The sequence below is a fragment of the Tinamus guttatus genome, unplaced genomic scaffold, assembly GCF_059628265.1.
Source record: "Tinamus guttatus ecotype Peru unplaced genomic scaffold, ASM5962826v1 Tinamus_guttatus_pri_ptg000544l, whole genome shotgun sequence".
In the NCBI taxonomy this organism is placed as follows: domain Eukaryota; kingdom Metazoa; phylum Chordata; class Aves; order Tinamiformes; family Tinamidae; genus Tinamus; species Tinamus guttatus.
This window is the reverse complement of record NW_028289078.1, coordinates 778,622-803,395: the sequence shown is the minus strand read 5'-3', so window position 1 is coordinate 803,395 and position 24,774 is coordinate 778,622. Positions and strand designations below refer to the sequence as shown.

Here is a 24,774-nt window from a genome sequence, read left to right as displayed (position 1 = left end):
CATATTCCTATTTTAGATAGTTACTTCTTGAGAAATATAATTCCGGAGCTAAATTTCATTTCAGTATTCTATTACCCAGTATTAAAAATGCAGGAATAAGTTTAGTGACATCAGTTAATGGATGAACTAACATTGGTTAGTATGATAGCATCTCAATTTTTACTTCTACTGTAGAAAAATACTGCAAAATGACTTAGTTAAGCTATTTGGCTAATTTTTCCAAATGCAGTACTGTATAATTTTAACTGTAAATGCTGGTAGTCATTGTTAAAAAAAAAAAAAAAAGGAAAATGAGTTAAAGCTGTTGCATGATCCATCACCCTATGTCAGTTATCGCTGTCTTCTTACAAACAGGGTCCTTATATGCTCATCTTAATTACCTGTTTGTTTGTAAAAGCTTTTTTTTATTATTATTATTTTTTTAATCTCGGCCTACTGACTTACTCGTGTTTTGATTGTACATTATTTCAGTAGGGCACTTAACTAGCTGCTAGGAGCTCTAAAGATTCTAAGCTTAAGTGCTTGCTTTTATGCATTTAACGTGAGTGTACATATAGAAAATTCATTTATACACTGCATTAAGCAATATATAAGGTGCTAGATGCTAAAATCATCTGCAATGATGTTTCAAACTGTATTTTTTTATTTTTTATAGAGGTAGGAAGAATAAGTATTATCCATGAAAATATCTATAAAGGAAGTCCTTCAGTGCATTTAATAGCTCATTATAGAGGCGTGAGTCACTTTAAAAAATTGCCTTGCATTAGCCTGTGTCAGAGAAAAAATACCAGGTGGTTACTACTCTTGGTGTTGTATGTGGTGTCTTTTCTTATGTAGCTCTTAGCAATTACTTGAAATAAAGTCCTATATTTTTGACTGAGTTATGTTTTCTGTATGAATTGAGTCAAATCAATAGCAGTGCTGTCAAAAAACAAGTTATACAAAGGATGGTGCATGTGTACATGATTTAGCATGTGTCTGGGATAGGTAAAGAAGAAAAATCTCATACAAATTGCTCAGAAGGCTAACATTAAAATATAAGAATTCAATCAGTGTTTTGAAAATACACATTACAACTGAGGGGAAATTGCCAAAAAAGAACAGAAGTCCAAAATGCATCAGCACGGTTGTATTTTCCATGGATGTATCATAGTGAAGATAGAGAATGACAAGTGCCCATATTTTCTTAGTAGCTGCAGTCAAACTTAATGTAAAGTAATAGTAACTTTCTCAGTTTCCAAGCTGACAGCTAAAACTGTGAAACATTATACATGTTCCTCCTATAACAGCTTCACGTTGCCTTTCAAGTTCTGAATATGTAGAGAGATATAAAATACAAGTGAGCATGAAAGCTTTTTGATATATTTGAAATGTAATCTAATCTGACTCTTTTGGGGAGGACAGACTGCTAGGAGACAGAAAGGGTCCCTGTGGCCAAAATCATTTGTGTTGATGCCACCTTAAACCTGGCTGGTCGGTTTGTAGAGAGGCGGTTTCCCAGCTCCCTGACTGCTCTGTTCTGCCGCGCTCTGTGCCAAGGAACCCGTCTTGTTCGTAAAGATGAAATGCTAAAGTGTTCTGTGATTACTTTAAAGGTGCACAAACCATAAAAATTAAATATATATATATATATATATATATATATATATATAACATGTGTATATATATATTCCTATTAAATTTGCCTGAAGAGGCTTCTCGCTTTATATCATCTTGTTGACCCAGTATCATGTTCACCTGAAAACGTACATAGGTTTAAAATTCTTAGGTAAAGCTTGTCTTTTACTTTGCAGTTGTGGCAGTAGCAAAAGGCTAATCTAAAAAATAATTAAAAAATCAGTTCATTTCACCTGTGCAGTCCTTTCTGTGTAACTCTTTTCTGTTTTTTCCAGTGGACATTTCTCTCTCACTTTTTTTTTTTTTCTTCCCCTCCTCTTATTAGAAGTAGATAACAGTTTTGTGACTCTGTTTATTGCTCCCGTGCAAGCCAATACACAGTTTAGATAAAAAAAAAAAAAAAAAAAAAAAAAAAAAAAAAAAAAAAAGTCTTGTGGCAATAGTAGATATCAGAGTTTTCATTGGAGAGTGCAACATTTCTTGCAGGGAAGACATATAATATTAACTATCCTTTGCTTCTTTCTACTGCCAACTACATAAGGATGTGACCTGAGTTCTCCTGATGAAGTATCATGTAAGTTTGCAGTAGTTTAGTTCGTTGTGTAGTTGTATAACTCTGCATGCAATTCTTGTGTGGGCTCCTAGAGCAAGCAATAGCTGCTTGTCTATTAATTAATCTGTGTATTAATCTGTGTTATGAGACTTTAATGCATAGACGTTGCTTCCTAGTACTGGAAAAGTGAATGTATTTGTAGTTTTTGTATTTTAGTACCAATTAGCATCTAGTTCAAGGTTGTCACTAAGTCAAAATTAAATTCAGATAAATTCACTTTTATTAGTGACTGTTAGGGAAATCTTTTTTTTTTCCCTATCAAATGATCTGTTGTGTTCTAAAATAGGCCCAAAGCATTAGTGTGTCTTCATCACAGCTTAAATCAGTACGACATAAAGATGGCACGGATATAACTGAGCTTCAGAGAGCTGTCTGTATCTTGCTGTAGATCTACAGGCTTTACAAAAGTAAAGCTTTGATGGTAGCCTCCTCTCTAGCCTCTTGATAGCTCTAATATTGTCCTGTGCTTTTCAAACACGCGTATCTATCAGGTTGGTGGTCCAGATCTTCTACTTTTGCTCTTACAGGTGTAGTAGGCAAACTGTGCGCGATTAAATCTGTGCTAAAAGACATTCAAGGCTAACAACATTCAAAAAATGTGAAAACAAAGAGAAGAAGAGGATTGTGGTTTTAACCTAGTTGTGTGGATATCCCTCCTGGTTATTGGTCTTCTGCATCTTTCAGAATAGGGGATTCTCTCAAGCACTGCGGTCTCTCTTCAGAAGAAAAGTCTAAAAGGGGATGTGTACAAGGATTCAAATTTTTCTCCACCATATCAGGAGCCCCTCCAGTCCCCATGTCTTTAATTTCTTGCCATTTCTATAGTATCATTAAAAAAAAAAAGGCTCAAAGACATCAAGAGGTCACTTAATGTGTCTCCCTATCCCAAGAAGGTTTTATTATGTTTAGACAAAAGCATTCTGTAAATCAATAGGGCAAGTTTCATGTGACTATTCTGAAAAGAATAATAGTTAGGTTTCTGTGTGTGCTAGACTAGACTTCTCATTTATATCCATCTCGTCCTGAAGTGAGTAATTTATATTTTTACTGCAACATATTTTCTACTTTCAAATATTTGAGGGGTGAAAAATGTATTAATTTGAGACAATCATGTTGTAAAAAGTTGGAACCTAACTTCAGATGTGAAATAGTGCATAGAATTAATGAGTGATAGGAGGATATAACAGTAAAGATTTGTGCCGAATTAGAAAAGAAGACCAGGTTAAATTTAAAGAAATTTCTTTTAAGGTTTTGGATTTTGATGATTTTATTTATCTATACATTCTAGCTATTATGCAAAAATAGATTTTTTTCTTTGCAATAAACATCAATTGTATGCTGTTATTTTGAGCAAAATTCTTATGCCAATGCATAAATAATGAAAAATAAATTTAGCTTGTGTTTGGGAAATTTAGGAAATTCTATTTGCCTGAACTTTTTTTCTGAAAAGGAAGAAAAAACCGAAATTTCTATGACTTTAGATCCTTCAAGATCAACATACATTTCTACAACCATATTTTTTGTAATTTTTATAACAAAGATGATTGCATTATGTATTTAAAAATAAATCTCTTTGGAGTTGTTAAGGGAAGTAAGTAGTAAGTATATGCTCGCTTAGATTCTAAGGTTCCCTCTCCACCTCCCCCTGCCAAGAGACAGTGGTGTTAACCTGACCAGGCTAAGTGAAGTGTATTGCTTGGTATATTAGACATGTGAGTTTTATCACCTGAGATTATGCCTTCAAATAGCATAGGCATCTTTATTAAGTTCATATATATATATAAAAAAAAAAAAGTAATGCCCCAACCCCGCCCCCCCCCAAAAAAAAAAGGAAGCAAAATTGTTCCATAAGGCTAACATTAAATTTGACTGAAGAGCAAAAGTTTTGAGGCAAACATAAGGAATATATGCAAAACCACTGTATATTTTTTGTCTGTGCATTCTGTAATTGGATCTTTTCTTTGTGAATTGTCTACAGTTGGTAGCAAATGTTTCCTGCATTCATAAATATTTTCTCCATGTATTAAGGTTTAATAGTGAGTGTTCTTGTATTCTAGTAAAAAAAGAGGAAGATGATTTTGAAGAAAAGAAATCCATTAAGAAACGAATCAAAGAATTGAAAGTTTTGGACCCAAAGATTGCACAGAATCTGTGTAAGTTTATTTTGCTTTGACAAGTTCATGTGCCCTTAATGTTCCTATGTTTTTTTTTCTTTCTTCCTTGTCTGACTACATTGTAACAGCATTTTATCTAAAGCAGGTATGAGAATACATGCATGTGCATAGGAAGTACAACTGAGATGTATGCTTAAGAGCAGTTAATAATTTCAGTCGTAAATGAGGGATTTAATTTATAGTATATGGTAATATACAAATAACCATACTGAAGGCTTTGGGGAGATGAATTCCATTAAAAAAATAGTTTGCTAACTGCAGTCAGAAACAAAATAGGAGATTGCTAGATTATAGCCTAGATATCATAAGCAGTTATTAAAAGAGCTTTTTAAAAATATTTCCATGGTTTGGTAGTGCTATTTTCTCAAGGTGCGGTGTTTTGTTTGTTTGTTTGTTTTTTGTGAGAAAGCACTAGCCAAAACCATAAAGTAAAAATAAGTAAGTATCATCTCAGAGCAAAATAATATAGCAGCAGTATATCCTGCAGAGAAGGACTTTGACTGCTGATCATGGTCTTTGGTACTGAATGTTTGTCTATGACAAATGGATGGAGGAGACTGGAACAGGAGAAAAGTAATTGAGTATATAAAATTGTTATGTCTTTTCTGTATTACCTTGTGCAATGTTTGATCTGTAGATGATATAGCTTGTTTAATTTGTGTTTTGCAGATTAAAAAAAAAAAAAGGATTGATTGTTGTCTTCTCTTCATTATGTGTTCAATCTTTGTTTTAGCAATTTTCCTTGGCTCTTTCCGAATGTCTTATGAGGAAATCAAAACGATGATATTGGAAGTAGATGAAACACAGCTGGCAGAGTCCATGATTCAGGTAAGAAAATTGACAGATTAAATTCCAATATTTCAGGATAAATGGCTCTTTAAACTTGTTAACATTCTTTTTTTTTTTTTTTTTTTTTGACTAGTGACTCACTGCAACAGTTTTATTTTTTCTGTGAACTCTGATTCTTTTTACATTTGCATATATTTACAATTGCAAAGCTAATAATTATTATGAATAAAAACAGTACAAAAACAGTGTTTTTCTGTGTAGACAAAAAGTTACTAAAGGATCCTGATGTTCTTCTCTTCTTCTATAGGCAAGATTGAAATAGCTTGGTGGATCTAGTCTTACTACAAATATTTCATCACAGAATCATAGAAAAAATTAAGTTGGAAGGGATAGTTGGAAGTCTTCTGAGTCCAGTTGCTTAGGTCCTTGTCCATTAAGCTTTGAATAACACCATGGTCATAAATTCCAGAGTCTCCCTGAACATATTTTCTAGTTTTGAATTTCATGGGGAAAACCTTTTCCTGTTATCCAATTGGAATATCCATTTCTGCAGCTTGCCCCATGCTGTCTTTTGGTCAGGATTCCTAGATGAGCCTCAGATTTTTGCTGCTGCTGCTTATAAATATCAAGTTTACCAATGTATTAGTAATGTAACTTAGATTTTACTTAAAGAGGATTTATGTAATTGACCTCTAAAATATACATAAAAATGTGTTGGGCAAATGGGTAGCAATCTTAACTGAAACATCAAAGAAAACTAAAAGTCATTTTTTAGGAACACAAACTATTTGCATGAATGTTGATTAGTAAAGAGAGGTAATAGAGTTGTAAAATGACTCATAATATTAAGTGTCTCCAAGATTCAAATGTATGACTTAGACTGCAACGTATTGCAATTTGTTTTCAAAGGTCAAAGCACCCCCCCACAAAAAGAAAAAAAAAAAAGGGACAGATTTAGTTTTACATGCTTTGTCTAAAAAAAAATAGCTGTCCTCAGTATTAAAAATGAGATCCTGCTGAGGAGACCATACAGTGTTCAGTACATTCCTTTTCTTCCGGTCTGCACTAATGGCCTCACTCCTGTGCATTGAGGTTTCAAAAGATCTTTGGATTCCTTTGAGTGGTTTGAACTTCATTTTCCTTTAAAGGGAGCTTATCTACAGATTGATTTATGGAATGAGATATTGGTCTTAAGAAAAATTTGAAGAACCAACTTAAGCCATTATCTCCAGTGACTGTACACATAATCTTTGTCTAATTATTTTCATTTTCTTCAGTGAAGCAGCTAATACTGGCATTGAAACTCTCCATTGCTTAAAGGTTATTAAATTAACAGAGTTTACATCTCTGAGCTGTTTGTGCTCATTTGTGCTCACATCAAGTATTCAAGGTTTTCTTCATGTTCATAAGTCATATGTATTATATCTTTTTTGAATAATAGCTGAAATTTTATAGAACAGCACATGACAAGCTGAGAGCTGGAATATGCTATGCATATGTACAACTTAAACTCTCTCATAGTCCACGCTTCCTCTAAAACTATCATGCTGTTTGACATTAGCTCTACTTTCCAAAAGTAAAACTTTAACAGTGTTAACATGTTAAAGAATATTAGCTCATCAATAGTGTTATTAACTGACCTGTATATAGATACTATATATCAATAATATTATGTGAACTGAGTGACTTGATGGCAGCAATTTTAAGACAACAAAACATTTTTGACTTTTTTTAGGCCCTGGGGAAACTATCGTCAAGCCATTAGTATTTAATTAATTAATGAGAGTATATTATGTGAACTTATGGCATGAACACCAATCGCAAAAAGCTGAGAGGAAAAAAAATCACTTCAATTTGATTGTTTACCTTCTTTATCCTTTTAGAGGTTATTGGGTCACATGGTAGATTTTTAAGCATAAAAGTGTTTGAGTAGCATAAATTGCACCTTTTGCAAAGTGCAAAGTATTTGCAAGCACAAAAAAAAATTAGTAGGACTTCCGGTGAGGCCATACCTGGAGTATTGTGTGCAGTTCTGGGCTCTCCGGTACAAGAGGGACGTGGAGCTTCTAGAGAGGGTCCAGCATAGAGCCACAAAGATGATTAAGGGACTGCAGCATTTGTCGTATGAGGAAAGACTAAGCGAGCTGGGCCTGTATGTATATGTATAAGTACCTGAGGAGCGAATGTAGGGAGGATGGCGCAAAACTCTTCTTCTAGGTGGTGGCCAGTGACAGGACAAGGGGTAATGAGTACAAACTGAAACACGGGAAGTTCCACCTCCATGTGAGGAAGAACTTCTTTCCTGTGGGGGTGACGGAGCCCTGGAACAGGCTGCCCAGAAAGGTCGTGGAGTCTCCTTCTCTGGAAATCTTCCAGACCCGTCCAGATGTGACTCTGTGCCATGTGCTCTAGGTGTCCCTGCTTGAGCAGGCAGGTTGGACTAGATGATCTCTAGAGGTCCCTTCCAGCCTCAACCACTCTGTGATCTTGTGACTTCCAAATTCATTTCTCAAGTTTATGAGTAATCATTTCTATGAAATTGCTTCATTTAAGTTGCTTGTTTCTGGATAACACAATCCTGTAATTACTTCAAGTGCACCATCTGAAGCTTGAAAAAAACACACACGTCTTCTTTTGAAAGGTATTGAATTAATTGCTTCATTGCTTTAAAAATCCATTAGCTGTCTTGTATGCTTCTGTCACTAAATAAATTCAAGCATATGTCTCTGTGTCTCTGTTTCTGTCTTTACCAGTATGGGCTATGGATATCCTATGAAACTATAGGTTGTTGTGTTTCATGATTCTGACCTGAGCAAAACCATATATAGTTTTCTGTGCGTATGGCGGTTTTCATTTTTTTGGACACGCATAAGTATAGGGGCCTGGATGGGATGCACCCAGGAGTGCTGAGGGAACTGGCCAGGGTTCTTGCTCAGCTGCTCTCCATCATCTTGAGAAGTCATGGAGGCCGGGTGAGATGCCGGAGGACTGGAAGAAAGCCAGCATCACTCCATTCTTGAAAAAGGACAAGACGGAGGAGCTGGGAAACTAAAGGCCAGTCAGCCACACCTCCATCCCTGGAAAGATGATGGAGTAGCTCATTCTAGAGCCCATCTCTAGGCATGTCAAGGGAAAGAGGGTGATCAAGAGTAGTCAGCGTGGATTCACCAAAGGGAAGCCATGTTTGACAAACCTGATAGCCTTCTGCAATGGGATGGCTGGATGGGAGAGCCATGGATGTTGTCTGCCTTAACTTCAGGAGGCTTTTGGCGCCATCTTCCATAACATCCTCATGGGGAAGCTCAGGAAGTGTAGGTTGGATGAGTGGACAGTGAGGTGGATCGAGAACTGGCTGGATGGCAGAGCCCAGAGGGTGGCGATAAATGGGGCTGAGTCTGGTTGGAGGCCTGTGGTCAGTGGTGCCTCCCGGGGATCAGTACTGGGCCCGGTGCTGTTAAACTTGTTCATCAGTGACTTGGACGAGGGCGCACAGTGCACCCTCAGCAAGGTTGCGGACGATGCCAAACTGGGAGGAGTGGCCGACACTCCCGAGGGCTGTTCTGCCATTCAGAGGGGCCTGGACAGGATAGAGAGTTGGGCAGAGAGGAACCTCATGAGGTTCAACAAGGGCAAGTGTGGTGTCCTGGACCTGTGGAGGAATAACCCCAGGCACCAGTACAGATTAGGGGTTGACCTCCTGCATCAGCAGGAGTGTTGCCAGCAGGTCAAGGGAGGTGATCCAATCTCAACCCTTCTGTGATTTATATGAGGTACTTTAGATGTTACCATGCTGCTTCTTTTCAGATAAGCAATTTCACCAACATTTTCACCAAAATTTTTCTTGTTTTGAGTCCTTCCCAGTGTATCTTAATGTCCCAGTTTCTGAAGTTAGAATCTTGTCCTTCATCTTGCACCTTTGTTATATAGTGTGCTTGAGAAACATAACTAAAATATATCATTTATGCATTTATAAATATACATTTATACGTATGCTCTCTCATGCTCTCTCTCTTTCTCTATCCTCATCTTCTCCTTTTTGCTGCTTTGAATTAGGTCTGCGCTGAAAGACCTCAGAGCTCCTGTAATCGTGTTGTAGTCCAAGGAGTCATTGACTGATTCTTGTTTCTTGTGACTCAGTTATAATTTTTTCTCCTGCTTATTTTCTGTTTGAAATTCAAAATGAATTTCATCTCTAACAGTTCAAAAGCTTTATCTGAACACCATAAAGCTACTTTGATATCAGCTACTGCCTTTTTTTTTTCTGATGCTCACTAAGGAAAACATTCATATGACAGCCAGTTGACTGCTTCTGTTTTTCAAAAATTTCATGATCAGTTTTTCTATGTGTGCAAATTATTTTAGCAACAAACTGTAACATTTAAACTTTAGTAAAAATTCAGCAGTTTTAGTGTATTTAGGATATCGAAAATAGCTGGTTACGGGGTGTTACATGGGCTGTTGTACTTTGTATGTTAAAACATAAATGAGTTACAGTTTAAAATGTGTTTTTTTTATACTCTGGCTGTCCGTGCCCTTTCATTTTAGCTGAATGTGACATATTTACATCCAGAGACCTCTAGATAATGAATTTAGTCCTTTTTACAAAAAATTTTTTCAGATGTGATAATAATTAAGATATATATGACTACTATCATAAATTCTTCATGATGAATGTCAGTTCGGCCTTGTCTAATTCCATAAAATTTAAGTTTATTATTTTGGACGTCATCTTTCATGCATTTTTAACAGTTTCATTTTTTCTTTTTACCTACCAAAATTCTTATTCAAACGTGGGCCATCTGTTGAAGCTATTTACTCTTTAGCTATCTTCTAACCTTCCTTTGGTCTGCCTATGTCATTGCTCGTAAGTCTAGCTTTTCCCTTTTTGATTTGCTGACTTTATTAATAAAGTAGTAGTATTAATAGTGTGTTAATCAAATATAAATTGTGTAGTACTTATTATAGCTATAAAAAGTGTAGAAACAGTTTACATAAAAAAAAAAAAAAACCTTTTAGTAATAAACACCTGGACAGTTCTTCATCACTGTTTTGTTTTAAAATAACAAGAATTTTTGTATGAAGAATTGAAATCCTAATTTGATTTTAAGAATTATAACTACTGAGCTAAAATAAATTGATGATTGTAAGAAGATCTAAGAGATTGCGTATTGAACAAATTATTAAAGTAAATTTTTTTTAATGACGTGTATTCTTCGTTTCAAATGCAGTATTTTCATTTTTTATCGAGAGGAAGATTTATATTGCAATCTGTTGGCACTTTTGCAGCGTGAATATACAAGTGCCAGCTTTTCGCTAGCTAATAATGTGAGTTCTGAAGATCAAATAACCACCGAGTTCACTACTGATCTCAGGATATATTTTGGATATTTAGTTAGAGCTGAAATCTTTTTAAATTAGACAAGTGTTAAGCAGTGCTTAGCTATAACTTTTATCTGTCTGGCCCCAGAGATCTATTTTATATATTCTAAGTATCTGAATTTCCTGTTGAAAATTACCTGTTTTCATAAATTTCCTGTTTTCTTTTGCTGGTTATACTGAAGATTATCTATTTATTTGCAGAGTACATAAATAGACTTTGGCTTAAGCTACGTCACTGACTTTTCTATTAATGATGATAAATTCTGGTGTCCTTCCTTGAAAATAGGTGGAAGCAGTGTTCTCCAGGCCTTATTCATTGTTAGAAGGACTGAACCTTTATTCTATTTCAAAAGAATGATCTTAGCAGACTGTAGAAGTTTAAAGTGAAAACAGATTATTTTCTGCATAACCAGGAAGGCAGAAGTTGTGAGATCAGTAAGAGGACAGGCTAGAGGGAGTCTGACTGTTGCCTAGTAGTTATAGCAATCATCTGGGAAGAGATAGAAATGAGCTGCTGATTATCAAATTATATGCCATAAGTAGATGTTTTGAGAATCTCTGTTTCTAATAACCTGTTCAGAATAGCCACAGATAGCTGATTATAGGCAGTGTGATTTGGATGCCTAAATGCAGGAAAAGATAGGTTGCTAAGTGCTCAAGAAGCTCCAAGTAATCTTGAAGTCTCTTCAATAATCAGGTAAGTGCAACATCTTTAGACTCCCTTTCCTGTGTTCACTAAACCTTCACTTATAGAGGTGGCCAAGCCCCTCGTATGGACTTGTGAATTCAGCTGGAGCCCAGTTCCACCTTTGAATTCCTATCTGTAGGCGTTTGTAGGCGAAATAGTAGCTAACAGATTTAAACTGTTGTAGAGATAGGTATTACTTTTCCTGTTGTCAAAACAGTCTGGTTTTGTTTTGAATTACTGGAAAATACATTATCTTTCTGAAGGTGTTTTTAGCAGTCTATATTAATCATTCCTGACATCCTTTCACTGGAAACATTACACTTGGAATTCTTACTTTACATTCCACATTCTACATTTACATTCTATAGACTTTGGGGCAGGAATGTTGTCTTTGGAGTATATGTTAATCATACATAAATAATATCTTTACCTACAACTATGCAGTAAATGAAGAATCTGAGATTTATAAGTCTACTTTTTTTCTCTCTCTCTTTTTTTTTTTTTTTTGTTTTTGTTTTGTTTTTTACTCGATAGAATTTAATAAAACATCTTCCGGAACAAGAACAACTGAATGCATTGTCCAAGCTCAGGGGCGAGTATAATAATTTGTCTGAGCCAGAGCAGTTTGGAGTTGTGGTGAGTTCTGTTTGTGTTGTCACCGTCTTATCTGCAACAGTGTAATATTACAGAAATAATGCCAACTGCTAAATATGAAGAAGTTTCATACTGAGAGAAGAATGCAAGTTCCCAATTTCCCAATCCTAAATATTTCTAGAATCTTTCATCACCAAGGTTCTTGAATTTCTATCAGACTCATTTGTATCTTTTCTGTATTTCTGTATGTTTCAGACTGAGAACTTTGCCATTTTTAAGAACTGTTGTGAGCACAAATATTAATCTTCTTCAGTATAGATCTTTGTTTGTTTGTTTGTTTTTCTTCATAAAAATGTGACTTAGTGGCCTCTTTATACTTACCTAAATGAGAAGAATCAAACTGAATAAAAGATGCAGTACAAGGCTTTCAGGTCTACCTTTTACCTGAAGAATTTCTTTTTAATTACGGTATTTCAAAGAATTCAGAGATCCTGTGTGAATGTGCTTTAGAGCACAGAACACGTCTTAAGGCAAAAGCTAAACTATTTGGCCCCTAAAGAAACCCCTAAGTAGAGAATAAACTGATGGTTACCACTTGTGCAACAATATAGTTTTGATAATGTAAACCCTCTTTTATCCTTCTGGCTTTGGATTCTTAGTCAAGACCTGTTGCTCTCAAATTGCTAGATGGTTACTAAGATACTGTCATGCTGTGGCTCTTAGTGTTGTATGTTTTACTTCAACCAAGTGAATAAACTATTGTTGTTGACTTAAGGAGATAGAGAACGCGACTCTGAAACAGTACGGGGTCCTTCCAGGAGAGTATGTTTTTTGTATGTTTGTTTGTTTCTTTTTGGCTTCTGTTTTTGGTGACTCTATGGGCAGCTTTTGTGGTTTCTGCACTTATCTTTCTCTTTTTAAGTCATTTCACACTTTTATGTTTTCTGTTCATACAACAGTAAGTATAAAATAAATCCTTTATTACCCTTATCTTCCCTTCCAGACATTAGGTTTTCTTTAGATAAAATGGTTTGTTTTGCTGTATGTTCTTTCATTCACTTATTGCAGGATGCTGTATCAGAGCTTAGATGTTATCACCTATTATTTTGAAGCTTTTGGAGTTGTTTGTTTTCATGCATCTTTGCAGTATTTATGAAAACCATGTTAAAACTGTTTGTTTTATTGAGTGCTTTACCCTCTCTTCATAATACTATCTTAAATTGTTTTGAATGTTACATCTGTTGTTGAAATTCTTGATGAAGCCTGCTTGTGCTTGCAAAAATTTAAATATTCACTTGTAATTAGTTTTGCACTAGTTCATATTTTGCACTTGATTTTCTCAAAGTAACTTTTTCCAAAATTTGACTTATCCTCCATATTTTCTTAGAGGTTTACTTGATTATGACAGGATATTGAGTGATAAGTTCTATAAATCCTGTCAATAATAAATACTGTGCTTGTAAAAATGAGTCATATAACTGTACAGTGATAATGTGAGACCCATCTGAGAAGAAAGGGATTTCAGCTAGATCATCATCTCAGCAGGCGACTATTGACAGTGTGTGTGTTGTGTGGTGTTTTGGGTTTATTTATTTATTTATATATTTTTAATTAGTTCTTTCTCTAATTGGAAAAACGAATATCAGTTTGCTCTAGGACTTAACATTTTAGCCTACTAGGGGGCCAATGAGAAAAGTAATTCTGTATAGGATGTGCTGTGACCCCACTGCCATGGAGTTAGGATGAAGGGGCTTCTGCTGACCAGCTGTCTATGCTCGGAAATAATTACGGTTGTTCAACTTAAGAGCAAGACAGGCTTTTCTCTCAAAACATGTGCAAGAAAACTGGAAAGATGAAGAGAGTAATTTGTCCTGCATACTGATGGTTGATACAACAGCATGTAATAGGCTTCTATTATCTACAAAAAAAAAAAAAAAAAAAAAAAAAAAAAAAAAAAAAAAGCAAAGATACAGGTTAGATAATGGGATTTTTTTTAATAGCGAAAATAACAATAGACTAGATTGACTAGGGGATGTTATGAGCCTTCATAATCAGGGTTTTTTTTTGTGAGTAGATGGTGCTAATATCCTTTTGTGTGATACAGTTGCTTCACTCATAGGGGAATAAAATGGAGTGAGTGACCTCTGAAGGTTGTTTCCTTGCCTTTTTTTTTTTTAATCATTCTCTATATACACTGATCTGTTTTGGATAGCTTCTGGCATATAAACATTGCAATTACTGTGATATCACTACTTAAATACATATAAACAACTTTGTGATGAAAATAAATGCTGTGCACTTATGATACCAGATTGCAATTCTTGGCCATTGCCTAGGTTACAGCATGATTATCTGATCTCCTTTTACCAGATAAGCCACCTGAAAAGTTATTTCAAATGGTGAGCTTTCTCCCACCTCTTTTTTTTTTTCTTTAGGGGATTAAATAGAAGAAAGATTTGGTAGCACAGCATTATATTTTATTTTTTGAATTATGCTTACCTCATCTTCCATGGCCAACAAGTTATTGTTTAAATAAGGGAAAAGATTCTGGAATGACACAGACTGAGTAAATTCATCTTCGTTGCTGTTTTATGCTAGAATACTCGTGGCAAATGTTGGATAGATTTCTTTTTTCTCTTGCTCTTCAATGTATTTTTGTTTGAGAGGAAGCAAAATAACGGTTCATTAAAATAGCCTGCTGATGTTAATGATTCAGAGTATTCATACAGGTTTTAATAATTTTTTTTTCTCTGTATGAGATCATGAACTCTTATTTGGTTTGATCTGTAAGTGAAGGTTTGCATATGCAGACTTTTTTTTTTTCTTCTCCCTAAAATTATACAGGGTATAATAGTGACCAAATCCATCCAGGGTCATTTCTCATCTTTTTTTTTTTTTTTTAATATATTACTTTTGATTCAGTATTTTGAAAACAAACTCATTATTTTTGACAGATGACTTTAAGACTATATGTATTTTAATCAACTAAATAGTACCAGAGAATGTTTCTGGGCATTGAAACTCCACTGTCTTCAATGCTAATTGTCTTCGATGCTAATTTGCTAGAATAGAGTCTGTCATGCTTCTGGCCTTGCAGATTTGCAGTTTCCCAAACAATTCCTGGCATATTTGGGATATTAACATGAGCCAGTTCTCATGGGCTGAGGACCCAGCCAGACTGAACAGTTTTGTGCTTGCTGAGGTTTATCATTAATTGTTTATTAAAACAAGCTCTAATGGTTGCAAAGCACATCTCCCTTTCTCCTGATGGAAGAGATGGAGAGGCAGGTGACAGGGAAGCTGTGTTACAATTACGTTGGTTCTAGCTTTTCAGGCCTCGAGTATCTAGCAGGCATCCCTGTGCCTTCAAACCAGACGTCTCCAGGGTCTCTTGAGTGTGTAGGTGCAAGGCAAGGTGTTGTCTCACATCACAGAATGGCTGGGGTTGGAAGGGACCTCTAGAGATCCTCTAGTCCAGAGTGGCATCCAGGCGGGTTTGGAAGATCTCCAGAGAAGGGGACTCCACAACCTCTCTGGACAGCCTGTTGCAGGGCTCTGTCACCTCTCGGTTAGCTCTTTCATTTTGTATAGATGGCTGCCAAAATACTTGCCATATAGTTGGCTTACTGTGAAGAGTTGTGTGTTCTGGTAGGTTAGGTTTTCCTGTGGCTGCAAAAAAAAAAAAAAAAACTAATAACAGAAAAATCCCACCATCCAAACAACCAGAAAAATCCCAGAAACTCTAGTTAGAAAAGTGCCTACAGGCAGCACCAATCCACCTCTTCCAGGTGCCAATGAGGAGTTGCCCTTGCCCACACAATAAGGTCAAAAGTTTATTTTGCCTAAGTTACTTAATATTGCTAATGGTCAGGTGTACAGTCTGTGCATGCGAACTGCCCAGCAATACTAACAACTGTTACACCATGAACTATTTGTAATAGTAATTTTAATTTGGTCACGCCATGTGGAGGGAGCTCAATTCTATGGTGAAGGATGCGGACTGTTCTGTGCCTGTAATCATTAGAGACAGAGATTTAATTTATTAGCATAGGTTTAAACTCCCAAAAAATCAATTTCTGAATTCAAAATACTGTCTTCCATTCTAAAATATTTTGTGGTTAAAAATATTAATATTTGTTACAATGTTTCTAGTGGATTGTTGACCTTGGTGTAGGCAACTGTACAGCAGCCCATGTCCAAGAAGAGTGTCTCAAGAGCCCTATGTGAGAGTCTTGCTTTATTTCCTATCTTAAAACCTGTGACATTTAGAAATCCCACAACTATCTTCCCATATTTTCTGGGCAAAGAAAGAGAAATGCTCATTTCCACTGTACTTTTATTTACTCAAAGTGAAAACCAGGGAATTATGGAATATTCTTTCAGAAATAATTAATGCCCAGACCTTGTTATGAAGTAGAGTGGTAGCTAACCTGAATAGAATTTGGCAAGCTATCCTCACATGATTTCACAGCTTGTTCATTGATGGATGTGTTTTTAATGAGTTCATACCAAAGGAGAGGATTTCACTAGAGTAAATTGAAGATTAGAGTGAGGCCTGATGAAGGCTAGTTTGTCTTAAATAATTCAGCAAACACTTAAAATGATCAATTCTATATTCAACTGATGGTTTTACCTGTATGCCCACATTGAGACTAGCTCAGAATGTATTAATGTTTTTCACTGGAGTCTGGAAAATATCCAGCTCTCTCTATATCTGTAGATGTGTGTAGTCTATCCTCTATAATACTCAGTGCTTCAGTATCCCTAATGCCATTTCAGTTTGTTTAAAATCCTGAAGTGGCGAAATGAAAGATTGCTAAGAAATTTTGATTAACTACTTTCCACAAAATTTCTTATTGTCATCCTGCAGTATTTTTGTGTGTCTGTTGCTTCTGTGTTCTCCATCAGTAAATCCAGATTTTCCAGGAGAGTTTCCACAGATTAATTTTCCCTGATATGTACTTGAGACATGTGTAGTCCACCTCCTGTCCTAATTTAGTTATTCTGATTGTCTATTTTCAGGATTTCAGTGTATTTTTTAAGACTTTTGTTCATATTGGCTGAGCATAAGAAAGTATCGGACATGAACATAACCCTCTTAATATTGCACCATTGCACCACTTACATTCTTATCTCTTGTGATAAGATGCATGAACATGACAGTTTGAATTTATTTGCAGACTACATATCACAAAGAAAGCTGTTATAGTGCTATGGAAACTATCTACCTCTTCCCTTCTCAGTGTTGACCTAGCAAACAGGTAAACAGATAGTACCAAAAAGAGTGGCGTTTCTGCTGTGACTGTGCTTTTGTTTCTGATTTTTTCAGAAAATGTATTTCTGTCTTTAACATATATTCATGAAACTTCATGATCTGTTGTGGCTCTATCCATTCCGATAAAGGCTTGTGTCCTTTATGCAAACGTGCTTGTTTGTATTCGTATAATACATATCTGTGATGTGAAATACTTATAATTTCAGTTTTAAGAATTTGCCATTTTTAGTTTGGCATAAGGTAGAGCAACATTAGAATTTTTGTAGCACTTGTAGCCTTTTTAAATTAAAAATCATATTTTCAGTGCTGACAAACTTTCTAATTGGATATAGTTAATTACACAAAACCTTCATAAAGAAATAATTTGAAGTGGATAATATAGGTTGCATATTTGGAATAGAATTGCGTTATTTGGAAGAAATGCTGGTCTGAAACAGATTTTCCATGTTTGAAGAGCCAGATGTAATTTTAAATACTCTTTGGAAGGCATTTTTCTCCTAACTTGCTTTCCCAACTCTCATCTCCCTCCTCCCATCAATTTTTAAAAGTATGAAAGAGTATTGAATAGTAGAAATTCTTTATTACTATTCTGGAATTAAAAATAAGGTATACATATAGTAAGTGATTAAAATTCAGTGTTAAATGAATATTGTTATAATTTACCTGGCTTAAAGGTTTAAATACCTTTTGGGAAAAAAGGAAAAGGTATTATTGGTAAAGAATGTATGGTAGTGACGGCAGTAGTCTTGGAGGATTTGAATAATTGCAGCAGTTCAATAGTGGGATTTTATTTTCCCAAAGGCCATGCAATCAAATACAATTACAAATACAAGATTTAAGACTTCATGTACTTGTTGAAATGTTATATGAAAAACTACTGAGAGAAAAAAAAAAGGAGGTAATATGAAATGAAGAAACATTTGAATTAAATATATTATTGCTTTGGGCGGGAAAGTGCAAGTTTCCCTCAATCTGAGTATAAAATAAGTCTGTCACAGTCCACTTTTTACTTTTCCGTAAGACATAGTAGTATATGTGTCTCTTTTTAGCAGTTAATGTCTGACTGTTTTAAGATAGGAAAGTTCAAAATCCTTTCTCTGAAAAAACAGAACTTGTTAATTAAAATCCTGGTTCATATTCTTCTAGAATCTTCAGGTGCAGAGTCTTCATAGAGAGTGGCCTTAAAAGTTCACCTTGAAATTAGCAACATCTCCCTTCAAACCACAGCAATCTCTAAGACTTTAAGGAATTTTTTGTAATCCATACCTAGGCTAGCAATGGAAAAAATATAGATATACATTTGCATTTTAGTTCAGATGGGAAATCTTGAAACAAAATACACAATTATTTCCACTAGTAATACTTTGGTTTGCACTGCAGCAGAGCATGTGAGGAGGATTTCTTTCAGATTAAACTAAATTGAAAAAGCAACCCTAAGAGCACGTAGGGCACTTCAGCCCCTACTGAGCTTTAACCTGCAGACCAGATTCCAGCTGGTCCTACAGTAAAACCATCACAAGGGGTGTAGTTTGGGTGTCAGCTCTGTGTCAACTGTAGGCAGATACTCTGAATTCAGATATTAAATAGCATTCAATAGTGTGGTATATTTATTGCAAATAACAGGTAAGTAAAAGTAACCATATATGAAGTTAAGGGACACATACAACAGTGAAATAGAAATGGAAATACCTAAAACTCATCTAAAATTAACTTAGTGTTTTTACATTTTTCAAGTATTATTCAATATCTAAGATGTAAAGATGCCTGCGCTGGCGTTGGATGGCTGGGTAGTACATTGGAAGCTTGAGAGGTGGAGGAAATTATGGAATGCATTACGAGTTGCTTGATTGAAAGAACAAATGCAGTCTGCAGTCTCGTAGTCTGGATGTGACGGTGATATGCAGAATGTCTCTGGGGTGGGAACTCATTGACCAAAGCCCTGCAGGAAGATTGAAGCTTCAGTGGAAAATCCCTGAGCAGTAAAGCATAACGAAAACCAAGTCTTTTGCATATAGTCTGCCCAAGCTACTGTTTTCCTTTGGAGCATTCTGTTTCATCCAATTAACTGTAGAAGACCCAGGACTATAGTGGCGTATGAATATTGGCATATATAAACACATGCTATCGTGTTTCGTAGATGAGATTGTTCCTCAAATCTGTATTTTCCAGCAAGTTTATAGTATGATCTTATTGCAATCAGCTTTAAAATATTTGTACCAGAAAATGAGATTTGCCTTGTTTTGGTACATTCCGGGTTGTACAAAATTTGCGAACTACTTTTATTACTTTGCAACTACTGGATCATAAACTTGGATTAGTTTTATAGGATTTGTTGTATGACTTGACAGATGTGATATATGATGACACTTTATCTTTTATTGCTTACACATACTAGTTATTGGGAAAGGATGGGAAGATGGAGGCAGTTCTTATTAACCACAAGATGAGATTTCAGTTGCTTACCCAAGTGTCTCTCATTCATTCGTTCATTTGCTATCAGTTATAGCAGATATATTGCTTCTTCAAGCCTGTCACACCAATAAATCATTTCAGATTGTATGCATTTGTACAGTGCCAAAGTATAGCATGAATTTTAAAGGAAATCTCCTATTTTCTTTTCAATCAGATGAGCAATGTGAAGAGACTACGGCCACGGCTCAGTGCTATTCTTTTTAAGCTTCAGTTTGAGGAGCAGGTGAACAACATCAAACCTGACATCATGGCTGTCAGTGCTGCCTGTGAAGAGATAAAGAAGAGTAAAAGCTTCAGCAAGCTGCTGGAACTAGTATTGTTAATGGGAAACTACATGAACGCAGGTTCTCGGAACGCGCAGACCTTTGGATATAACCTCAGCTCCTTGTGTAAAGTGAGTTCTGAAATGTCCCTGTTAAGTTATAATATTGCATTCACTCTTTCATTTGTTTTTATTACACTCCTAAATACTTTGCTTTGTCTTCGTGGCAGTTAAAAATTTGTTTTTGTTTTTGTCATTATTCTTAACAGCAGTTGATAGCTTCAGTGATACAGTACACTCTGTACAGTGTGCTTTGGGATTAGCTTGTGTATAAAATTTTTGAAGTTTCTGTATTTAGGAAATAATGCAGAACCAAATTAAATAAGGCTGTAGAAGGACCATATCATTCTTGTTATAGTAGCATTACAGTCCTGTGTGTCTGGATATTTTTGACTGTCGCATTTCAATCTCTTCTTATACAGTTCTTTCTTGTGCATAAAACCTCTCCTTATCTGACTCCTTTATGTTAAAGCTCAATCTCATCAGTCCCCTATGTTTCATTTATTTTTTCTTATATAAAAGCGTAAGGATGAAAGGTTAAGGTATATGCAACAAGATATCTATCCTTTCCTGAATTGTACCTTGTAATCCAATCTAAGCTTATTCACCTCCCCACTACTTACAATTCTAAATTTGTTTTCTTGTGCCCACTGGGAGGTCACTGCAGACTGTTCAGACATGCATTTAACATTTCTTATGAAGAAGGAATTATTTTGAAGTTAAGATGTATTCTTTGTCTTTTCATAGATTCCTTATCTTCTCACAGAATGAAGAAAATGTAGCACTTATATGTTAGTTCCTATTTTCTTCAAAATAATCAGCCTTACTCTACCATATTCCAGAAGTTCTATTACTCTAGTCCTCCAGTGTTAAATATACAGAGAAAATAGGTATCATATTCAAGTTGTAACTTATAAACATACCTATTCTAAAGTAAGTATTTAAGCATGTAGCAGCCACCTAGAGGAATACAGTGTAGATGAAATCATTGAATTCAAAAATACAGTGTGTTGAGAAATAAAAGTAATTTATAAGTTGGGAGTTAAAGGTTTTATCTGCAACTAGGAGTACTTTTAAAATATGTTTTACCAGGATCAGTCCTAGGTCCGGTTGTATTCTCTGCTTTTTTAAAAAAAATGTGTAAGACAATGAAAAAAGCAATTATATTTATGGAAGCAATAAGGAATGTAAGCTAGTTGTTACAGGTACTTAGGAGAGCGGAGTCAACATGATCTTGGAGAAATAATCTATGATCCAGAAGATGAAAAAGATGAAAAGCTATCACTTAGGGATCTGATGTACATACACAATGAAAATAAGGAAGAAATGTCCAGGCAGTGTTCCAGAAAATGTGTTTCAAGTCCTGACTAACAGTGTAGTGCACTGGCATTAAATGCATTTGATAAAGTAGGATCTTAGATATTTAAGTTACCAGACTTAGAGGTTATTTAGGTTTGCAAGACTCAACAATAAATTCCGTTACAGAAGAGGCATTCTTTTTCTGTGTTTTAGAAGGCCTTCTGTGTCATATAAATATGGTGATTATTCCTATGTATTTGATACTGAAAAGGCCTTAAGGGGAATCTTGTATGCAGCACTAAAGAAAATGTATAGACCGACAGGAAAGAATCCGGAGTGTAGTAACACTGCAATATTTCTGTTAGAAGAAAAGGAAGCGCTTGGGTGTATTTCATTTTGAAAAGAAATGTGAGGAGTATGAAGAGGATGTAAGTGTTCTTAGGTTGTTAATTTATGATAAAGAAGGCATTTAGATATTTGTCCGTGTAATTAAGGTAGATGAAATAATTGGTTTGGTGATAGCAAAGGAAGCTTGGATAAAAATTAAGAAAACTTTCTACAAAGATAATTAGGAACTTGATATTGATGGTGATTTAATAGAACTTATATCTGGCGTATATGATGCTACTTTTGATCAGGTTGGTAAGGTAGACAGAAAGCTATAAGAATGTAAAGAAAGGTTATTCTTATGCCTGTACTCGTACAGCACTCAGAACTGTTGATACTGGTTTATTCCTTTTAGGACTTAAGTGTGCATGAGCATGCATCCCAGTACTCACTATAGTTATTTTGCAAAAGAAATCTTCAAGTATAAAATTGAAGTTCAAATTACAAAGTATTTCATATATTTGAAATATATATGGTGTGTATTTCCAGCTGGTAGTTCGGTAATACTGCTCTTTTTTTGTGTGTGTGTGTGAAAGTAATGCCACCTTAATGTCAGTGAAGGCTAGTATACTGACTTAGTAAATTATTATAGGTTTTGTTGGAGGCAGAGCAATAGCTATGGCCCTAGAGATAGTCTACAATACTTCAGGTCTTTAGCAGTGCATATGCCAGGGCAAGGATAACTTGCAGCCAAAGGCTTGCCCTTTTGAAAGTTCTTAGCTTGGGGTTGTGTTTTTTTCAGAGAGAGAGAGAGAAAGAGAGAAAGAGACACTGACTCACCAGGAGTTTTGCATTTTTCATCCTTCTATTGCATTGAATTCATACTACCAGCGTCAGCTGAGGAGGAGAGATTTTATCATCATCCCAAATACCAAGAAAGGATCCAGGTATTCAGCACACCAGCAACTTCCGCTGCTCGATTCAATGGACTCCAGTTTGTCTTGTGCTGAGGAGCCCTGGAGTAGACACAGCTCTGCAGATGCGGTCTTGAGTAGAGCTGAAGGATCCTGACCCTTACCTACTTTTAACTCTCTTCCTAATGCAACACAGGATGCTGTTAGTCTTCTTTGCTTCAAGGGTGCATTGCTGGCAGGAGGTTAATTTGTTTTCCACCATGATCCCCAGATCTTCTCTGCAAAGCTGCTTTTCAGCCTGTTGTGCCCCAGCCCCTGTTGTCAGGGTTTATTCCTCACCAGCTACATTTCCCTTTTTTTGGCTCCAAGAGATTCCTGCCTGCCTATTTCTCCACCTGTCCCTCTGAATGGCAGCATGGCATCAACTATTGCATCAACTATTCCTGATTTTGAATCATGAGCTACCTTGTTGAGGGTGCAGTCTATCTCATATCAGGGTAATTAGTGGAGATATGAAACCCTATTGGCCTTGAGATGCACTGCTAGTGACTGACTAGGACTTTGTTACTTTGCTACTAGCCCAGCATTTAAGCCAATTTTCATTCCCACTTACTGTCTACTTGTTGATGCTTTATCAGTGTCTGTGAGGATTTTATGGAGGACATTCTCAAAAGCCTTGCTCAAGTCAAGATAACCAGCATGCACTCCTTTCCCCCTGTTCACTCCTCCAGCCTTCTCATGACAGAAGGCTATCAGGTTGGTCAAACATGATTTCCCCTTCCGAAGTACATGCTGATTACTGCAGTCACCTTCTTGTCCTTAATATGTTTTGAAATGATTTCTGGGATATTTTTTCAACACCTGCCAGGACTGACCAGCCAGCAGTTCCACAAATCTTCCTCCTCAGCCTTCTTGAAGTGACATTTGCTTTCTTTGAATCCTTGTAAACTCTTTTAATGACTATTACTTTTCAAAGCTAATTAACAGTGACCTTGCATTGGCATTAGCCAGCTCCCTTAGCCCTCATAGGTGCATTCCTAGTGTACGCCTGATTTGTTACCTGATCCTCTTCTAATGGTAAGTCTTCCTTTCTCTAGACTTTCCCACTGGTCTCAGGGGCTTGGTATTCCAAAAGAATGGTCTTAGCAGTAAAGACAGCAGCAAAGAAGTCATTGAGTTACCTCAGCCTTTTATGGCCATTCCTGTTCATCAGCAGACCTAGACTTTCCCTGCTCTGTCATTTGCTGCTGTTACATCAGTAAAGGCTTTTCTTGATACCTTTCACATCCCTTGTTATCCACATTACGCTCCAGCGGGGCTTTTTCTTTCCTAAACCCTATCACTGCATACTCAGACAGTGTCTGTTCCTTCTGTGTTACCTGGCCTGCGTCCACCTCTGGTATCCTTCTGTTTTACGCTCAGTTCTGTCAGCAGCTCCTTGCTCATCCAACTAGATCTCCTGCTTTGCCCGATTTCCTCTCCATCCGGATGGACTGCTCCAGAGCCTGGAGGGGGTGAGCCTTGAAAATTGAGCAGCTTTCCTGGATCCCTCTTCTCTCCAGGGTTTGTGTTCTGTGGAATAGCCAAGTCTGGGGTTATGATCCTACTATTGTTCTGTTTCCTAGGATCTGAAACTCTGCTTCTTCATTGTCATTTCACGTGAGGCTGCCCACGACCTTTACATCTCTGACTGGTGGTTTGTAACCACCAGGTCCAGCAGAGCATCTCTCCTTATCAGCTCCTAAATCACCTGTGTCAGGAAGTTACCAATACACTCCCTAAACCTGGGTAGCTTGTGCCTGCTGTGCTGCACTTCCAGTTTGTGAGTTGGAGTGGGACCTTAAGCTTCCTTGTGAGACAGGACTTACAAAAAGAGGCTTTATCTGATAGTCCATAGAAGGTCTGTCCATAAAGCAGTCTGTGGCAGACCCATCACAACATTGCCTTTATTCCCAATTATGGAAATGCCATGTTTGAAGCAAAGAGAGAAGGTGCTTCACATATCCAGATTAGGAACTGTAATTATGTTTACACGTCTGTCTCCTCCCCCAGGTGTTTAGATACTGGACCAGTACTGGAGACCATATTATCAGTTATCCCTTATAAGAGGGATAATATAAGAGCAATAGGTTATCCTAGACACCCTTCAGGATTCTACAGGTCACTCTGGAGCTCTGCAGTTGCACATTCTGCAGCTCTGGACGCAGAGTTCCTGACCACCTCTGAGAGTCCTTCAGATGTTAGCGTATCTGTGCCAATTAACGCTATGAGTTTCAAACTTAATAGAATACTTAAGTGATTTTCCTTAGAG

At 36.3% G+C, this 24,774-nt stretch overlaps 1 protein-coding gene across 1 annotated transcript in view; it reads left to right on the top strand.

The window, feature by feature from the left end:
- The window catches only part of DIAPH3 (diaphanous related formin 3), a 140,098-nt gene that overhangs the window by 71,165 nt on the left and 44,159 nt on the right, over window positions 1-24,774 (top strand). Inside the window, exons 17-20 of the mRNA XM_088534125.1 lie at window positions 4,288-4,383; window positions 5,138-5,232; window positions 11,795-11,896; window positions 19,756-19,995. Coding sequence (XP_088390251.1) covers window positions 4,288-4,383; window positions 5,138-5,232; window positions 11,795-11,896; window positions 19,756-19,995 — 533 coding nt within the window. The remainder of the gene's footprint in view (window positions 1-4,287; window positions 4,384-5,137; window positions 5,233-11,794; window positions 11,897-19,755; window positions 19,996-24,774) is intronic.